Below are 15,332 nucleotides of genomic sequence, written 5' to 3' on the forward strand. Positions count from 1 at the left end.
GCACTCATAAACTAATTGCTCAAAATAATTTCCTGAGAAAGCATTCAGTACAATTTTGGATGACGTTTTATGCCTGCCACCGGCTTTAAATGTATAATTTTTCCAGCATATCGAGGGTAGATTGAAGGCACCAATGACTATAATTGTATTAGTGGGGTAACTATTTGAAATGAGACTCAAGTTTTCTTTGAGCTGTTCAGCAACCATATCTTCTGAGTTGGGGGTTTGTAAAATGATCCAATTAATAGTTTAGTCCAGTTGTCAAGTATAACTTCTACGCATACTACTTTGCAGGAACTATCTACTTCAATTTCGCTACAAGGTAGACTACATTTCACAGCTATCAATACTCCAGCATCAACTGTATGTAATCTATCCTTTCAGAACACTGTTAGGTCATCACAAAAAATTTCGGCTGAACTTATTTCCGTCTTTAGCCAGCTCTCTGTACTTACAACTATTTGAGCCTCAGTGCTTTCTATTAGGGCATGGATTTCTGGTTCTTTCCCAACACAGCTACGACAGTTTATAACTACAAGACTAATTGTTGCTACAACTACTTTAGTGCGCTTTACCTGCCACTTTTAGATGGATGCCCTTTCTGTGATTTCCTGATACCCTATAACCTAAAAAACCACCCAGTCCCTTCCACAGAGCCCCCACCACCTGTGTGGGCACTTCCTTTGTGTAGTGGACTCCTGACCTATTAAGTGGAACCTGGAAACCCACCACCTGATGGCCCAAGTCAAGGAACCTGCAGCCTACACAGTCACAGAACCACCTGAGCCTCTGATTCTGACCCTCCACTCAGCTTTGCACCAAAGGACCACATTCAGTTCTATCGATGATGTTGCAGATGGTGAGCTCCGCTTTCATCTTTCAAGCAAGACTGGCAGTCTTTACTATTTCCGCTAGCCGCCCGAAACCAGAGAGAGTCTCCTCCGATCCAAAGTGACACACGTCATTGATACCAACATCAGCCACCAACAGCAGTTGGCTGTACTCTGTAGTTTTCATGACATCCTGAATCGCACTTTCCACATCTGGAACGACTCCTCCCGGTATGCACTCTGAGTGCACACTTGTTTCCTTCCCTTCCTTGTCAGTCATGTTCTACATCTACATCTACATTTATACTCCGCAAGCCACCCAACGGTATGTGGCGGAGGGCACTTTACGTGCCACTGTCATTACCTTCCTTTTCTGTTCCAGTCGTGTATGGTTCGCGGGAAGAACGACTGTCTGAAAGCCTCCATGCGTGCTCGAATCTCTCTGATTTTACATTCGTGATCTCCTTGGGAGGTATAAGTAGGGGGAAGCAATATATTCGATACCTCATCCAGAAATGCACCCTCTCGAAACCTGGCGAGCAAGCTACACCGCGATGCAGAGCGCCTCTCTTACAGAGTCTGCCACTTGAGTTTACTAAACGTCTCCATAACGCTATCACGGTTACCAAATAACCCTGTGACGAAATGCGCCGCTCTTCTTTGGATCTTCTCTATCTCCTCCGTCAACCCGATCTGGTATGGATCCCACACTGATGAGCAATACTCAAGTATAGGTTGAACGAGTGTTTTGTAAGCCACCTCCTTTGTTGATGGACTACCAAGTGCCTATCTGCTGAAGATCTTCCTGCATTTCGCTACAATTTTCTAATGCTGCAACTTCTCTGTATACTACAGCATCATCCACGAAAAGCCGCATGGAACTTCCGACACTATCTACTAGGTCATTCATATATATTGTGAAAAGCAATAGTCCCATAACACTCCCCTGTGGCAAGCCAGAGGTTACTTTAACGTCTGTAGACGACTCTCCATTGATAACAACATGCTGTGTTCTGTTTGCTAAAAACTCTTCAATCCAGCCACACAGCTGGTCTGATATTCCGTAGGCTCTTACTTTGTTTATCAGGCGACAGTGCGGAACTGTATCGAACGCCTTCCGGAAGTCAAGAAAAATAGCATCTACCTGGGAGCTTGTATCTAATATTTTCTGGGTCTCATGAACAAATAAAGCGAGTTGGGTCTCACACGATCGATGTTTGCGGAATCCATGTTGATTCCTACAGAGTAGATTCTGGGTTTCCAAAAACGACGTGATACGCGAGCAAAAAAACATGCTCTAAAATTCTACAACAGATCGACGTCCGAGATATAGGTCTATAGTTCTGTACATCTGCTCGACGACCCTTCTTGAAGACTGGGACTACCTGTGCTCTTTTCCAATCATTTGGAACCTTCCGTTCCTCTAGAGACTTGCAGTACACGGCTGTTAAAAGGGGGGGGGCAAGTTCTTTCGCGTACTCTGTGTAGAATCGAATTGGTATCCCGTCAGGTCCACTGGACTTCCCTCTGTTGAGTGATTCCAGTTGCTTTTCTATTCCTTGGACACTTATTTCGATGTCAGCCATTTCTTCGTTTGTGCGAGGATTTAGAGAAGGAACTGCAGTGCGGTCTTCCTCTGTGAAACAGCTTTGGAAAAAGGTGTTTAGTATTTCGGAAAAAGGTGTTTAGTATTTCAGCTTTACGCGTGTCATCCTCTGTTTCAATGCCATCATCATCCTGGTGTGTCTGGATATGCTGTTTCGAGCCACTTACTGATTTAACGTAAGACCAGAACTTCTTAGGATTTTCTGTCAAGTCGGTACATTGCCAGACTGGGACTCGAACCTAGGAACTTTGCTTTCCTGTTCAAGTATTGTACTGACAGTGTGATCCAAGCACAAAAAATTCTTGGAAGTTAGGAAATGAGGTACTGGCGTAAAGTTGTTTTGTTTTGAATCTCATTTTGTTCATTATTGGTCATTGTATTTGTTCGGGGCAGAAGTCCCTGACACTTTTTCAAGTTCATCATTGATCCATTCACTCAGTTTTTTTTATTACCGATTGCAGCTAACCCTTTCACCAAACACACTGAGCCACCATGTTAGAGCAGGTCAGGACTCATGCTTGGATAGCTCAGTAGGTAGAGCACTTGCCCACAAAAGGCAAAGGTCCTAGGTTCAAGCCCCAGTCTGGCACACAATTTTGATCTGTCATGAAGTCTCAAATCAGCACACACTCTGCTGTAGAATGAAAATTCATTCTGGAAGCATATCAATTCTTTTTCCATTATGGATTTTCCATTGTTTGAACTTGCCTACTGGATTCTCTTCCATGCTACATGCAGTACAGTCATTTGCATTTATTAATGTTTCCATCCCATTAAGTCACTCACTCAGTGTCCACCCATTTCTTTCTCTTTTGCCTGTGGAAACTGTGTAATATCTAATAGTCTACTTTTAAATGTGCCTGTCTGCAACTCAAAAATTAAGCTTTACCATTCACAATTACTGATGCAGTTCATGGTGGTTGGTACACTATTAATAGAGAATCCATGCATAATGGTAACTACAGGAGACTGGTAGCAGTATCTTTGATCTCCAGGATTCACAGTAGATGGCTAACATTGTTGTCTAAAGGCAGTCTCCAAATTCCACAGTCTTATCACCTGTATTCCAATTTCTAACAGAATTTTAAGCAAGCAAACTCTACAAATACCAATCATTTCAACCAAATTATTGAAGGAACCTATAATACATACAAACACTGTCAGGTTGTCTGTATGAACGACCAATGTTTTGTTTGGCTTCTGGAATATGGAACTAGTTCAGAGAGAGAGAGAGAGAGAGAGAGAGAGAGAGAGAGAGAGAGAGAGAGAGAGAGAGAGAGAGAGAGAGAGAGAGAGAGAGAGAGCGTATTTATTGGATAATTTTCATATTTGACAAAATCTTTGGGCAAGATTCTGCAAGAAAATGATGCATGCTTATTTTACCATTTCTATTAACAATACTGAGATTATTGTACTTTTCGCAGAAGGAAGAAGTTTGTTAAAAAATCACAATTTACAGCATACTATGTTAAATAGAAGCAAAAGAAATGCGATGAATTTTAAGCGCGTAAGTACCTCTGTACTAAAAGTTATTAAAATTCCTGAAAATAAAAATTTTATACCCATTTCCATATTGATTCAACAATGCAAATACAGCAAAGTTTTCTTGTGATACAAATAAATACCACATTTGAAAGACTATTTGTGCGACTTTGTAATTACTTTAATAAGAACAACAAAAATTGTGTTTTGTTTATCTGCCAATGTGCCACTTCTGAGGAATTACAAAACAGGTTCTTAGAGGGGAAAAGCTCTTCAATAACTGTTTTAAGCATAATTAACTTCAGGCAGATCAATGCTACCACTGGTCTCAACTGTTCAACAAAATGTGGTCCTGCATTTCAATAGCATTATTTCTAGATTCTTGATAACTGTATTACTGACAACCACACTAAAATAAAATACCATAACTGAGGTTAATCTCTCAATGCATTTTACAAATATAAATCAAGTAAAGGTGTTCTGTTTCTTAGAATAAAATGCAAGTACAAAGGTGAAGCCAACAAAATAATTTTGAAAATGGGCATTCAGCATAAAAGGGCAAACAGTTCTCTTTTCAAATTTGAGTTAATGCACCTTCTTGTTATTTCAAAAAATACTTTCTTGCTGTGTGCAAGCCTTCTTGAAATAGAATGTGATCAAGTTTGATTCAACATTCACATAATTGACAGGAAATGGCCAACTAAGAGCACAAGTACGCAATACTGTATTCCTTAACCTTTGTTTCAACATTTCATTATTTATATGTATGTATTTTTTCCTTTTTTTTTGGGGGGGGGGGGGGGGATTGGGAGGATTTCAAGTGACTAATAATTATGGAATACGTTGGACACGACTTAACTACATCCACATTTTGTAAATTTAATTCAGTTTTGAAATTATTTGAGACTTTTAAATGAAGACTCCACAGACAACGTTCTCTTAATTTTACATCTGCACCCGAATTTTATTTCCCTGTGTCATGACCCCACCCCTTTTCTTTTGACATTATTCACACAGTTCATTTGCCAAACACTAGTTTCATATTGTTTTCATATTTTTGCACACGAGTTTCTTTTTTCTCCCTTTCATTCTAATCATCACATATCGGATCCAACAATCAATTCACACCATAAAAGATTGTCTTTTTACCCACTTCTTTACCACAGAGCAGAGTAATTTGGGATTGAAGGCTAAAAGAATGCGCACGCATACGTGAACAGGAGGGCACACATCAACTGATAATTTAAATGTCGAATGAGAATATTGATGGGTGGAACGAAAAAGAAAAAAAAAACAGCTGAAGTGTTTCACAGAAAAAGGCTTTTTTTTTTACAGCAAGTGCTCTCATTATTACACTTGAGTCAACCATAGACAAAGGAATGTGCTATTTGCAGTGTATACAGTTGCAATTTTACATATAATCTCAGTTTCAATTTAGAGTCATGAAATCCTGCAAAATGACAGCAGAAGAAAAGCAATTATGTGATACAGTGCAGCAAAGGAAAACGCAGAGATTTTTAGTGGTGCTTATTCTGAATATAAGCACAAAATCTTCTTGAATAAGAACTCTCAGAAGCTTAAAGTAGTAAATATTTTCTCTTTACGTACAGAATAATAATAGGCACAAACTGGGCTGACTACAAGACCTGGATGGAACACTTGTGATAAGACTTTTTGATCTAATAAACACAGAAGCTCACAAATTGAGGAGTGACAAAAATAACAAAGCAAGAAGTAACAAGTGACTGATACTGTTGGACATAAATGATTGACAATGAGCTAACAAAACAGATTTTCAAGTACCTTTAAGCTAAGAAACTGTAAGCTGGGTCCAATAATTTAAACAAAATCTAGAAATGCTCTGTGCTAAAGAAGGAACAGCAGAAAAATGTTTTCAGAAGAAAAATGATAAAATTAGCAGCAGTTCAGGGTAGACGTGGTTAAAATATGAATTTGAAGTGGCCAGAGGAAAATAAAGGAGAAACATGAAGAAAAAGGAACAAATGAGAATGAATTTTAATAGGAACTAAAATTATTTGAAGATGAGAAGTACTGTATTAATTTGTGCCACACTTAAGATAATACTATACCTTATCTCAACCCCCCCCCCTCCCACCACCATTCTCTCTCTCTCTCTCTCTCTCTCTCTCTCTCTCTCTCTCTCTCTCTCTCTCTCTTCCACACCAAAGAGGAGTGGGGGTATCAGTGACAATTATGTCAGTTAACTTATTACATAAAAGAAACTAAACTCCTAACTTGTTGGATACTTCATAACATTTCGAATGTTTGGCTTCTTATTTTGGTTAAGTATGTAGAACTACACCAAGTAAACAAAGGTTGCTATTAAATATCACACAGAGACATGGACTGCAAAACTTTTCATCAAAAGAACATCAATTCCGTGTGTAAGATACGAATGTAGAGGTAGCAATGGCAATGAACACATTATTCGAAGCATGCAGTTCAAGTAGCAAATGATCATGTATAATTTCTGACATTATGTATTGGGAGGAGGTTCACAATACCATCTACACTCAGAATCCAAGTGCACTAAAAAACTGAGCCCAACATATATAATGCAGGAGTGAGAAGTGACATCAAAGCTGTTGGGCTGTAACATGACACAATGCAGATGATCAAATATGCAGAAAAGATGCAGACAAGTTTGAAAAGCTAAATCTGCCTTGACATTTAAGTTTAGGAAGGTGGGACAACAGGAAGTATGTTGAAATATGCATTGCACGAGAACCAAACACAAAAGAAGAAAAATAACCCCTGCCATATGTTTGTACAGGAACTTTATTTAGAAACATCTGCTGTATAACCATGACATAATTATGTCCCTGGCAGTGCTATGTAAAACAAATAAGATGTACTCCATTGCAAACCTATAATACATTTTTCACTGTACTGGCTAGTTTTCAATATTTATTTTCTATCTTTCTGCATATTGCCATGAAAACCATAGAGTCAGATACAGCAACTATTGTACACTGTTTCTGGTAGGCTTACAATAATTACTTAAGATTAAAATTAATTTCTTATTGCTTGTTGGCACATTTCAGTCCAGATAATATGTAATATTCTGGAGTTAAACCTGTAGCAAACCAGTTCAAAGGGGTAAATAAGTTCCAGAGAAACTTTTACATAGAGACATTTTCTAGTGATAAATATGCTTTATTCAGCTGGCTGTAAGCATAACAATAACAGCAGCAATTAAAATACAAATTTTCAGTTTGATGCAGGCAGCATTATATTGGTGCATTCCCCCACTGTAATTTAATGAGGTTAATATCACATTTCTCAATAAATAACCTTTACAGATTCATTGAATTACAGATATATACAAAACATACATTTATTGCTCATATTATGTTCGCAGATTTAGTTAGTCATCACATAATTCAGATGTATTTAAGTAACCTAAGCAGGTTTATTATAAAAAGGAATCTTTTACAGTCTTGCTTATAAAATAATTTCCATTGCAAAAAAAGAAATGTGTGGAAATTTATTTTTGTTATCTTTGAGTATTTCCATTCCCAATAGCTGTCACTTTTTCTTTATTTTACTTTAAACAAATGAGCAAAAAAGTTAATAAATAACATTAAGCTATATAAACCATTTATGTCTTTTAGGGCCAAAGGAAAAAATGCAAAAGTAACTAACAATAACACTACAAATAATATACTAAGAGAAACAAACAGAAGCAAGTTAACACAGCAAATGTGTTAAAAATTAAAAGTGGTCCCATTAATTCTTTTAATCTGCTAAAAGAATCAACTGGTGCAATTATTTCTGCTTGCTTCTCACACAGTGAGAAATCTGTTCCACATTTCCTGAGAAAATCCAGTATAAAAACTGGATTACTGTATCACTGTTCACACAAATTACAGCGTCATCACAGAAAATCCTTGCACATTGTAAAAGTTATAACTGTGGATGCACTTCGTTAACTTTTGTCTTTTGCTGCAACTGATCGAGTTGTCTTTATTACACTTATAAAATTATTGATCACTTGTATCTTGTTTCGAATAACTTCTTCTGACTGGAGCATTACTTTTTTTTGCGATGCTTGGGCCTGGAAAAACACAAGTAATTAATTCATTTAGCATTGTAAAGCAAGTGAGGACAAATACATAAGTGTGATGATAAACATTTGACAATCTGTCTCCTTTCCTGCTTCAGAAAAAGTAGATACATGGAGTATGACAGGCAAGGATAAATATCATACTTTTGACTATTTTTTCCCCCGCCCCTCTCTCACAGAAGGCAGCTAGACCCATTAATTCTCGAAATAATTCTCCATCTCATCATTAACACTGTTAAGAATATCTGCCACCACAATCTGCTCATGATCTTACCTCCAATGATATAGTTAATTCTGCAGCTCTTTTTTCCATTAAGTTTTTTTCTGACTTTAGTCTGCTGTTAACGTGCGCTAAACGTTCTTTCAAGGCTCTACGTTCTGAAATAAATTTTATTCCTTGTATTTTTATCCAATTTTTTTAACCATTTTATATACATGCAAACATATATACATATATACTGTACAGTCTACAAGTGCTCTATGTTAAAAACTTTCAGACCATTAAGCACTCTCAACTTACATAAATGGAAAATACCATTTACAAAACATATGCAGAGACATATCCTCAACTAGCTATGCTCTCCATCTGCGAATGTACCGTACAAAAAAAGACTATCAATATGGCGTACAAGATTTGGAACCAATGGTCTTAAGTGCATACTAACATTTTATTCACATAAGGAACCAGGTAAGGCTCAGAGGAATTGTTTGAAGTGTAAACTGACAGTCTCATGTATACATTACATTAGCTCAGAAAATTTCTCCTGTGCTATCTTGAATATAATAGTGTGTGTTATACAATGAGACCAATATCTAGCAACACAGTGACCAGATCCACGTAAGTTTCAAGTGCAATTTCATGCAACAATGAGTTCGATAATACCATATGAAAGCAGAGAGCTGGCAATGAATGGTACAGGACCTCAACCCCAATAACAACAGTTATGGTCCCTCTCATGAAGATGTTTAAGCAGTCAGATGCAGCAATAAGATGTAGTGTGTCCATTGACTCTAGCAACACATCTCTTATAAACCAGTCGAACACAATGACAGGAGATATGAACTCATCAGTAACGTAGTACTATTCCTGCTCTTCAGCCAAGAATCACTGCTGCTGACCAGAGATATGAGTGGATTTTCTATTACTCCAGCCCACACATCCTTACTGTGATGTGTTTGCCTTCATTACAGGAGTGTAATCAATGCTAGAGCTTTTCACAGTGATAGGTGTTTTGATATTTATGATTCACATTCCAGCAAATAAATACAAGTTCCCCAGCCATCTGAGACATGAGGGACAGAGTTTCCATCCACAGAAATGTTAAGTTTCTTTTTTCTCTTTTTTTTTTTCAATTCAGTTGACACCTGTTATGAAACTCCTCTCATTTTGTGTCAATTATTTGGATTCCTAAGCACTACATCCTCCTAATTATACCTCAAATATTTGCCTTTTGGTTCCTGGGAATAATATTCCCTTTTTGAGAAGCAGTCATTAACAGTGAATGTTGATACATTCTATCACAAATGATCGTATACTGTTTTGCAACCTAGTGCCACCATCCCTAATGTTGCAGGCTTGCTTGTCATGATACAAGGCAATTTAAAAGCATGATGAACACATGTATTACTCATTAGAGACCTCTTGCAGCTGAGAACTGATTTTCCAGCCATTGATTCAAAATGTCTAAGTGCATTTAATACTTGAGATTGTTACAGGTCAAACACAGCTGCCTGCAGGACTATGGACAGAAGATAGATTTAAATATTGCATTTTAAATGACAAACAGGTATTATAAATCACTAAAGTTCATAGAATATAAGGTGTATATCTTTGCAACTAATCATCACAGAAAGCCAAACAATTTGATGTAATATTAAAAAATAATTGTGTTTTTTTCTCACTACTTGTGGTTACTTATCAGTGTTAGGACAAGTTATTAATTGCTGATGTACAATTCTGTTATAGAATCCTTCAGATTAAGTTTAAGTGCAGTTAGGAAACAACAAACATTATGAATAGCAATTTTTTAAATTTCTGATAAGAATATTTGCGTTTTTAATAGTCATTTACTCCAGCTAACAACTATTGTGATAATCACCCAAGCTCTTATTTTAAGCAGAAATTGCCGGAATCCACATACAAAATTATCAACAGAGTTCATTGTAACATAGAAACAATAATTGTGTATCAACACTGCCACTATTAGTACAGTATTCACCTGAGAAACTAGCCTGCAGTGGAACTGTTGTTTGCTGTATAATAAGTCCGTTTGGTGGCTCATTCGATCCTTTCTTGGCTTCCATGTAGCTGCTGCCTTGATCTGTGTTGCACTTTGGACAACATGAAGCTTCTTTTGAACAGGAAGGATGGAAGTATGCACTGCAGTTCTTACACGAAGAAAGCATTCCTGCAATAAGGAGAAAAATTAGAAGTATAGGTGTAAAATATATTTAGCTTGACAATTAACACATTCTAGCTGTGCAGATACATAATTTCTGTCTTTCAAATCCTCAACTTCAAATACAAAGATGAGATAGTTAACTCACTGCAGGTAAATCCATGATCAGCCGTGAGAGCAGTACACATTACAATGCTGACAGAAATGCATCCTTATGGATGAACAAAAGAACTGTTTCGTAAACCAGTATTATATGTTGAATACCAACAGCAGTGTAGATCATTACTGTCACAACTGCAGAAATATTTTGCTGTTGATCTGACAGAAGCTCTGTCTGCTGGGAATTTTCTTTTTATTTTTTAATCCAGACAGACATCTCACCCGGATAAATTTGTCTCCATTCTCTTACTGTGTTAGGTCTAAAAGGTAGCCCACGCTTTCACAACTTCCTCCGTTGCCATTGCCTTTAATGACTAAAGTAACTGATATTACAGTAGTATTTTACATAAAAAGCTGATTAAATTACAGTGTGGTGAATGCCTACAATGAAGGATATTAGTAGCAGCACCAATATCATGACAGCACATTTCATTGTAGCCCTTCACTGCTATGAGTATAACTCATGTCTCAAAGTAGTTTTTGCACAATAGCTTCTTTGATAGAGTTCCTGCAGGTTGGTGCACTACTTGAAATAATCATCAGATTAAATGAGGTTTTTTTTTCTTTTTTGGAACATAGTTCTCATCTCTCTTCCATCAGCAGCATATATTCCAGTCAGCTAATAATACACTTGAATTAAGATATATTAATTACAAGAATAGTCTGCAAAACTGAACTGACAACGTCTAGTGAGATGTATTTAATCAGGTGCAGTTCAGTTCATAGGAAATGTCTAATTAAACATATGAAAATTTGAAAAGAAATATAAAAACCCCAGTTGTAATCTCTGGTAACAAGAATAGCTATACATAAAGTTTCATTAAGAGAAATTTGTCTTCAGACTCTGTCTGACATTCATGTCATTAAAAGATGATTTGTTTTCTTATTTTCAAATGCATCCATTTGAAGAATATTACTCTACATTTTTGGAATTTACATTAATTGGTACATCACAATGTACCCTACCGAAAATGGTCCAATCTTGAAAGAAACATAGTAAAACATCTTACCAGTAGATCCACAGATGATGCAAACATGGGGTGGACTATTCACTCTTTCTATAGTTAGAGACGCTGGAAGACTTGCGAGACGTAACGAAGTTTTTGGCAAGTTTGTCCCAGAAGTACGTAGTAGCGATCTTGAGATTTCTTTAGGAGTGATCTGATACACTGATGCATTAGTCTTGTCTGAAGCTGTGTGCCGAGTTAAGGAAGATTGCGATACTGAAGAAGAAACTGGTGCCATCTTTTCTAGTGCAGATGTTACAGGCATAACAATTCTATCATTTTCAGCAAACAATACTTGATGTTTATCTTTTTGGTGGTGTTGCTGCTTTTGATGTACTTGAGGCTTCCTTTTTGTTTTTATTTGTGGTGATGTGGATAAGAGATAACCATTCTTCTTGCGTTTCTGTAGTTAAAAGAAAGAGGAACAGTGAATAAAATTAAATATTTCTAATATTGAACAGTAACAAAGAATACTGAAAGTGGCTAATGTAATAATAATATTACACTTTGTTTTTATTAAGAAGGAATTGCTGTTGCTGAAGAACAACAACTTAAAGGGGGACAAAAGTTAACAGCAACATTCATGTATCTTACCGAAACATCCCAGTGACTTCCATACACGAACTGGGTATGATTTGCAGTGCTACGACGCTTTCTTTCGACTCTGCGGTTCTGTAGGTCTGAGAGAATTTCACGAGTTATGAGTCCTGGAAAAGTAAAAGAAAAATACCTAATACAAGAACATATCCATTACTAAGTGATCTATGTATTACAAGGCAAGTGAAGATCTTCCAAAAATAAAAGAAGTTAAACCATCTGGCAGCCAAACAAAACAATCTTATTTAGACACAGTTACACAAATAATCATTTTTGTGACCATGAATGATAAAAGGTGAAGAACATGATGATAAATGAAGTTCATATTTTGAGAAATCTGAAGCAATTGTGACAGGAAAATAACATACCGACAGCCTGTAGAAATGCTATTTTCTCTTGAGAAATTTCTGCAGCCAAAGACTCTTGTATTTCTCTTTCATCATCTGAGGAACTTGAAGAAGGGGAAGAAGAAGGTGAGGAAGCTGCTGATAATCTGCAATAAGTAAGAAGCCCATGAACAACATGACAAAGCAGAACACCAGACTACAAATTTGTAAACATCCTCTCTTGGTGATTACTAATGTACCCTCACAATATCTAGCACTAAATAATTATTCAAAGTAAATAACATGTGAAACCAATTTACTGTACTACTGTAGAGAAATATTTTGACGCTTTTTATTAGAGCTCATAGATGTTACAAAAGTTTGATTATCAGTGTGGTATTACATATTTCTCAAGTAAATGAGGATTTGATTCTAGTTTTATCCTACCCCTAAGCAGTAGGGTGCAAAATCTGTCTGGTAAGTTTTTCTGGAAAAGGTTCATTACATCATAAGGAAAGGAAGTTAAATTTCTGTCTACTATTGGCATTTGTTTTAAGTCTAGCTTCAAAATTAAATTTAACATTGACAATTAAATGCAGTTCAAAACCTCTCCATATGAAAAAGGAAACACTTAGCTAGTAATCTTTCGCTCTATTTTCAAAGGAATGGTGGTAGTATCAATCATGGAAGTATTACATCACCAAGGTTGTAAAAGAACTGAGAGAGGATCCTCTATGGCCTTGTTGAGGGAACTATTTTAAAATCTACTTTTAATTATTCAAGAGAGCCATGGAAAGAAAACATGAATCAAGATTGCTGGATAGTGGCCCGACTTAGATTCTAGAGAAAGAGATATTTTACTACTTCTGGTCAGCTCTAAATGGTCTCAGCAGTTCAATGTAGGTTAAGCTGGTTTGAATTGGGTTTTGTTTTAGGGTGCAAAAAGAACTGAAGTCATAAGCACCCATGTCATAACCATAGAATACCAATAAATAAAAGATGTTAAAACTGATGACACATTCAGCCCAATCGGTGGAAGAAGAAAAAGATAAAAACGAGGACTTCCCTGTGGAGAAAGATCCACAAAATATAGCACAGAGACAGATTTCTTCACCGCGGTTGGTTTGAAGGGTGGCCAGATGCCCTTCCTGTTGCCACCCCATTAACTCCTGGGATTGAATGTGTGTACTGCAACTTTTTGTTTGTTTGTTTGTTTGTGGGTAGTGTTACTCATATAAAAGTGAGCGAAAGCTTTTGAAATATTTGCAAATCCTGTAACTGACAGAAGACTTTGTTATCAGTCAGGCATTATTCACCTAGTGGGATATGGGAAAACACCTGAAACACTGACTATCACCATTAATCCAAGGCAGCACATCTTCCATTGTCAGAAACAGTGCTTTAACATACATAGTTAATTTTTGTGAACATGAAGATTTTTATATGTAATGGCTTCTTCATTATAAGATATTTCACTGCAACTTTTATAATGGTGACATGTTTTTACGTTTATGGAAAGGGTACATTACTGGCATATAATTTCATTAAACTGTTAAAAAATCTCTAAAAGATAGTCTCACAAACTGGGTACATCTAAAGAAATTAGTTACACAGCAAAATAATAATTGGCGATATTAAGAATCATTTGCTAATGGGTTTCTATAATTTCATTACTTAAGAGAGAGATGTGAATACATGTTAACTAGAACATTAATTACACAAACACACCTTACTTCATCTGAAGAACCATTTCCCGAACCGTCTACTGCACTAATGTAAATAATTCCATTTTGTGTTTTATTTGCATCTTTGGAGACTGTGGTAATACTGCTTTTTGTGTTTACTGTGCTAACAATCCCACCAGCGCTGGAACTACTGCTGTTATTAGTTTGTATGATTTCAATATCATTATCTTTCTCAGCACATTTAACAGTGCTTTTGTTGTTCAATGTGCTGTTTGTTGAATTTGCTTCTAACTCTTTCCTTAGTCGCTGAATTAGTTGTTTCTGTAAGAAGAAAAAGAAAGATTAACAGTATAATGTTTAAGTATTTTGTAACACATACTCAGACACATGCACCCTTTTGAAGTGTGGTTAAAGGAGGAGTGAAGGAGTGGGCGGTCTCAGGAAAGGATTGAAAACGTGGGAGGGATAGGAAATATACATGCAACACCACTAACATGTATCTTCAGTGCTGCAAATTAACATTCCAGTGAAACTACAGAAGTGTTTAACAAATGTTGAACTACAAGCTGCAAGAACTGTTTGCAAGTTAGGGTGCACACACACACATTGAAAAAATGCTGCTGGTGTCAAATCTGAATGAAAACTTGAGCTTTGTTTACTTGGGTTGGGTGGTCTGACAGTACAAAACTAGCAGTTACGTAGCAGATGCAAGTAGCAAAATACATGAGAGAACAACACGAATTTACACAGTAAAGTTTTTAAAAGCGTCACATAGATCATAGTTATAACATAGTCTTTAACTGTCTGAATGAATCTGATTAACTATAAAATGCATATCTCACTCTGAAGACAATACTACAAAGTAATGCATTTTGCAATATACTTTTTTTTTTACTTTATTGCAGCCAATGTCGCACTCACTGTGCTACACAGAGGCCGACGCTTTTCTCAATGTACAAGTAGAAATAGTCGAATGTTACATTGTGGTGTATGAGCGGGGAAACATCGGTCTAGGTGTATGTGTTTTCATGTACTTATTTCGACTAGTATATAATAAATCATTTTATGCCTCAGTTCAGTCTTTTTTTATGTATTCAGTTACGTAGCTTCTGGTTCATGTTTCTGTATGCCTGTGTATTTACGATGTAAATGAT

The 15,332-nt window shown here is 36.5% G+C and overlaps 1 protein-coding gene across 3 annotated transcripts in view; it reads right to left on the reverse strand.

The window, feature by feature from the left end:
- Positions 1-6,717: 6,717 nt before the first annotated feature.
- Positions 6,718-15,332, reverse strand: part of LOC126176000 (PHD finger protein 21A-like) — a 120,276-nt gene continuing 111,661 nt past the window's right edge. Inside the window, exons 4-10 of one of the 3 annotated variants that reach the window (XM_049923115.1) lie at positions 14,222-14,499; positions 12,536-12,660; positions 12,165-12,277; positions 11,574-11,973; positions 10,225-10,413; positions 8,280-8,383; positions 6,718-7,996 (exon numbers count right to left, since the gene is read on the reverse strand). In XM_049923115.1, coding sequence (XP_049779072.1) covers positions 7,868-7,996; positions 8,280-8,383; positions 10,225-10,413; positions 11,574-11,973; positions 12,165-12,277; positions 12,536-12,660; positions 14,222-14,499 — 1,338 coding nt within the window. In that variant the 3' untranslated portion in view covers positions 6,718-7,867. The remainder of the gene's footprint in view (positions 7,997-8,279; positions 8,384-10,224; positions 10,414-11,573; positions 11,974-12,164; positions 12,278-12,535; positions 12,661-14,221; positions 14,500-15,332) is intronic. The other 2 variants (XM_049923114.1, XM_049923116.1) reach the window with 2 other exon arrangements.

Source organism: Schistocerca cancellata, chromosome 3, assembly GCF_023864275.1.
Source record: "Schistocerca cancellata isolate TAMUIC-IGC-003103 chromosome 3, iqSchCanc2.1, whole genome shotgun sequence".
Lineage (NCBI taxonomy): Eukaryota > Metazoa > Arthropoda > Insecta > Orthoptera > Acrididae > Schistocerca > Schistocerca cancellata.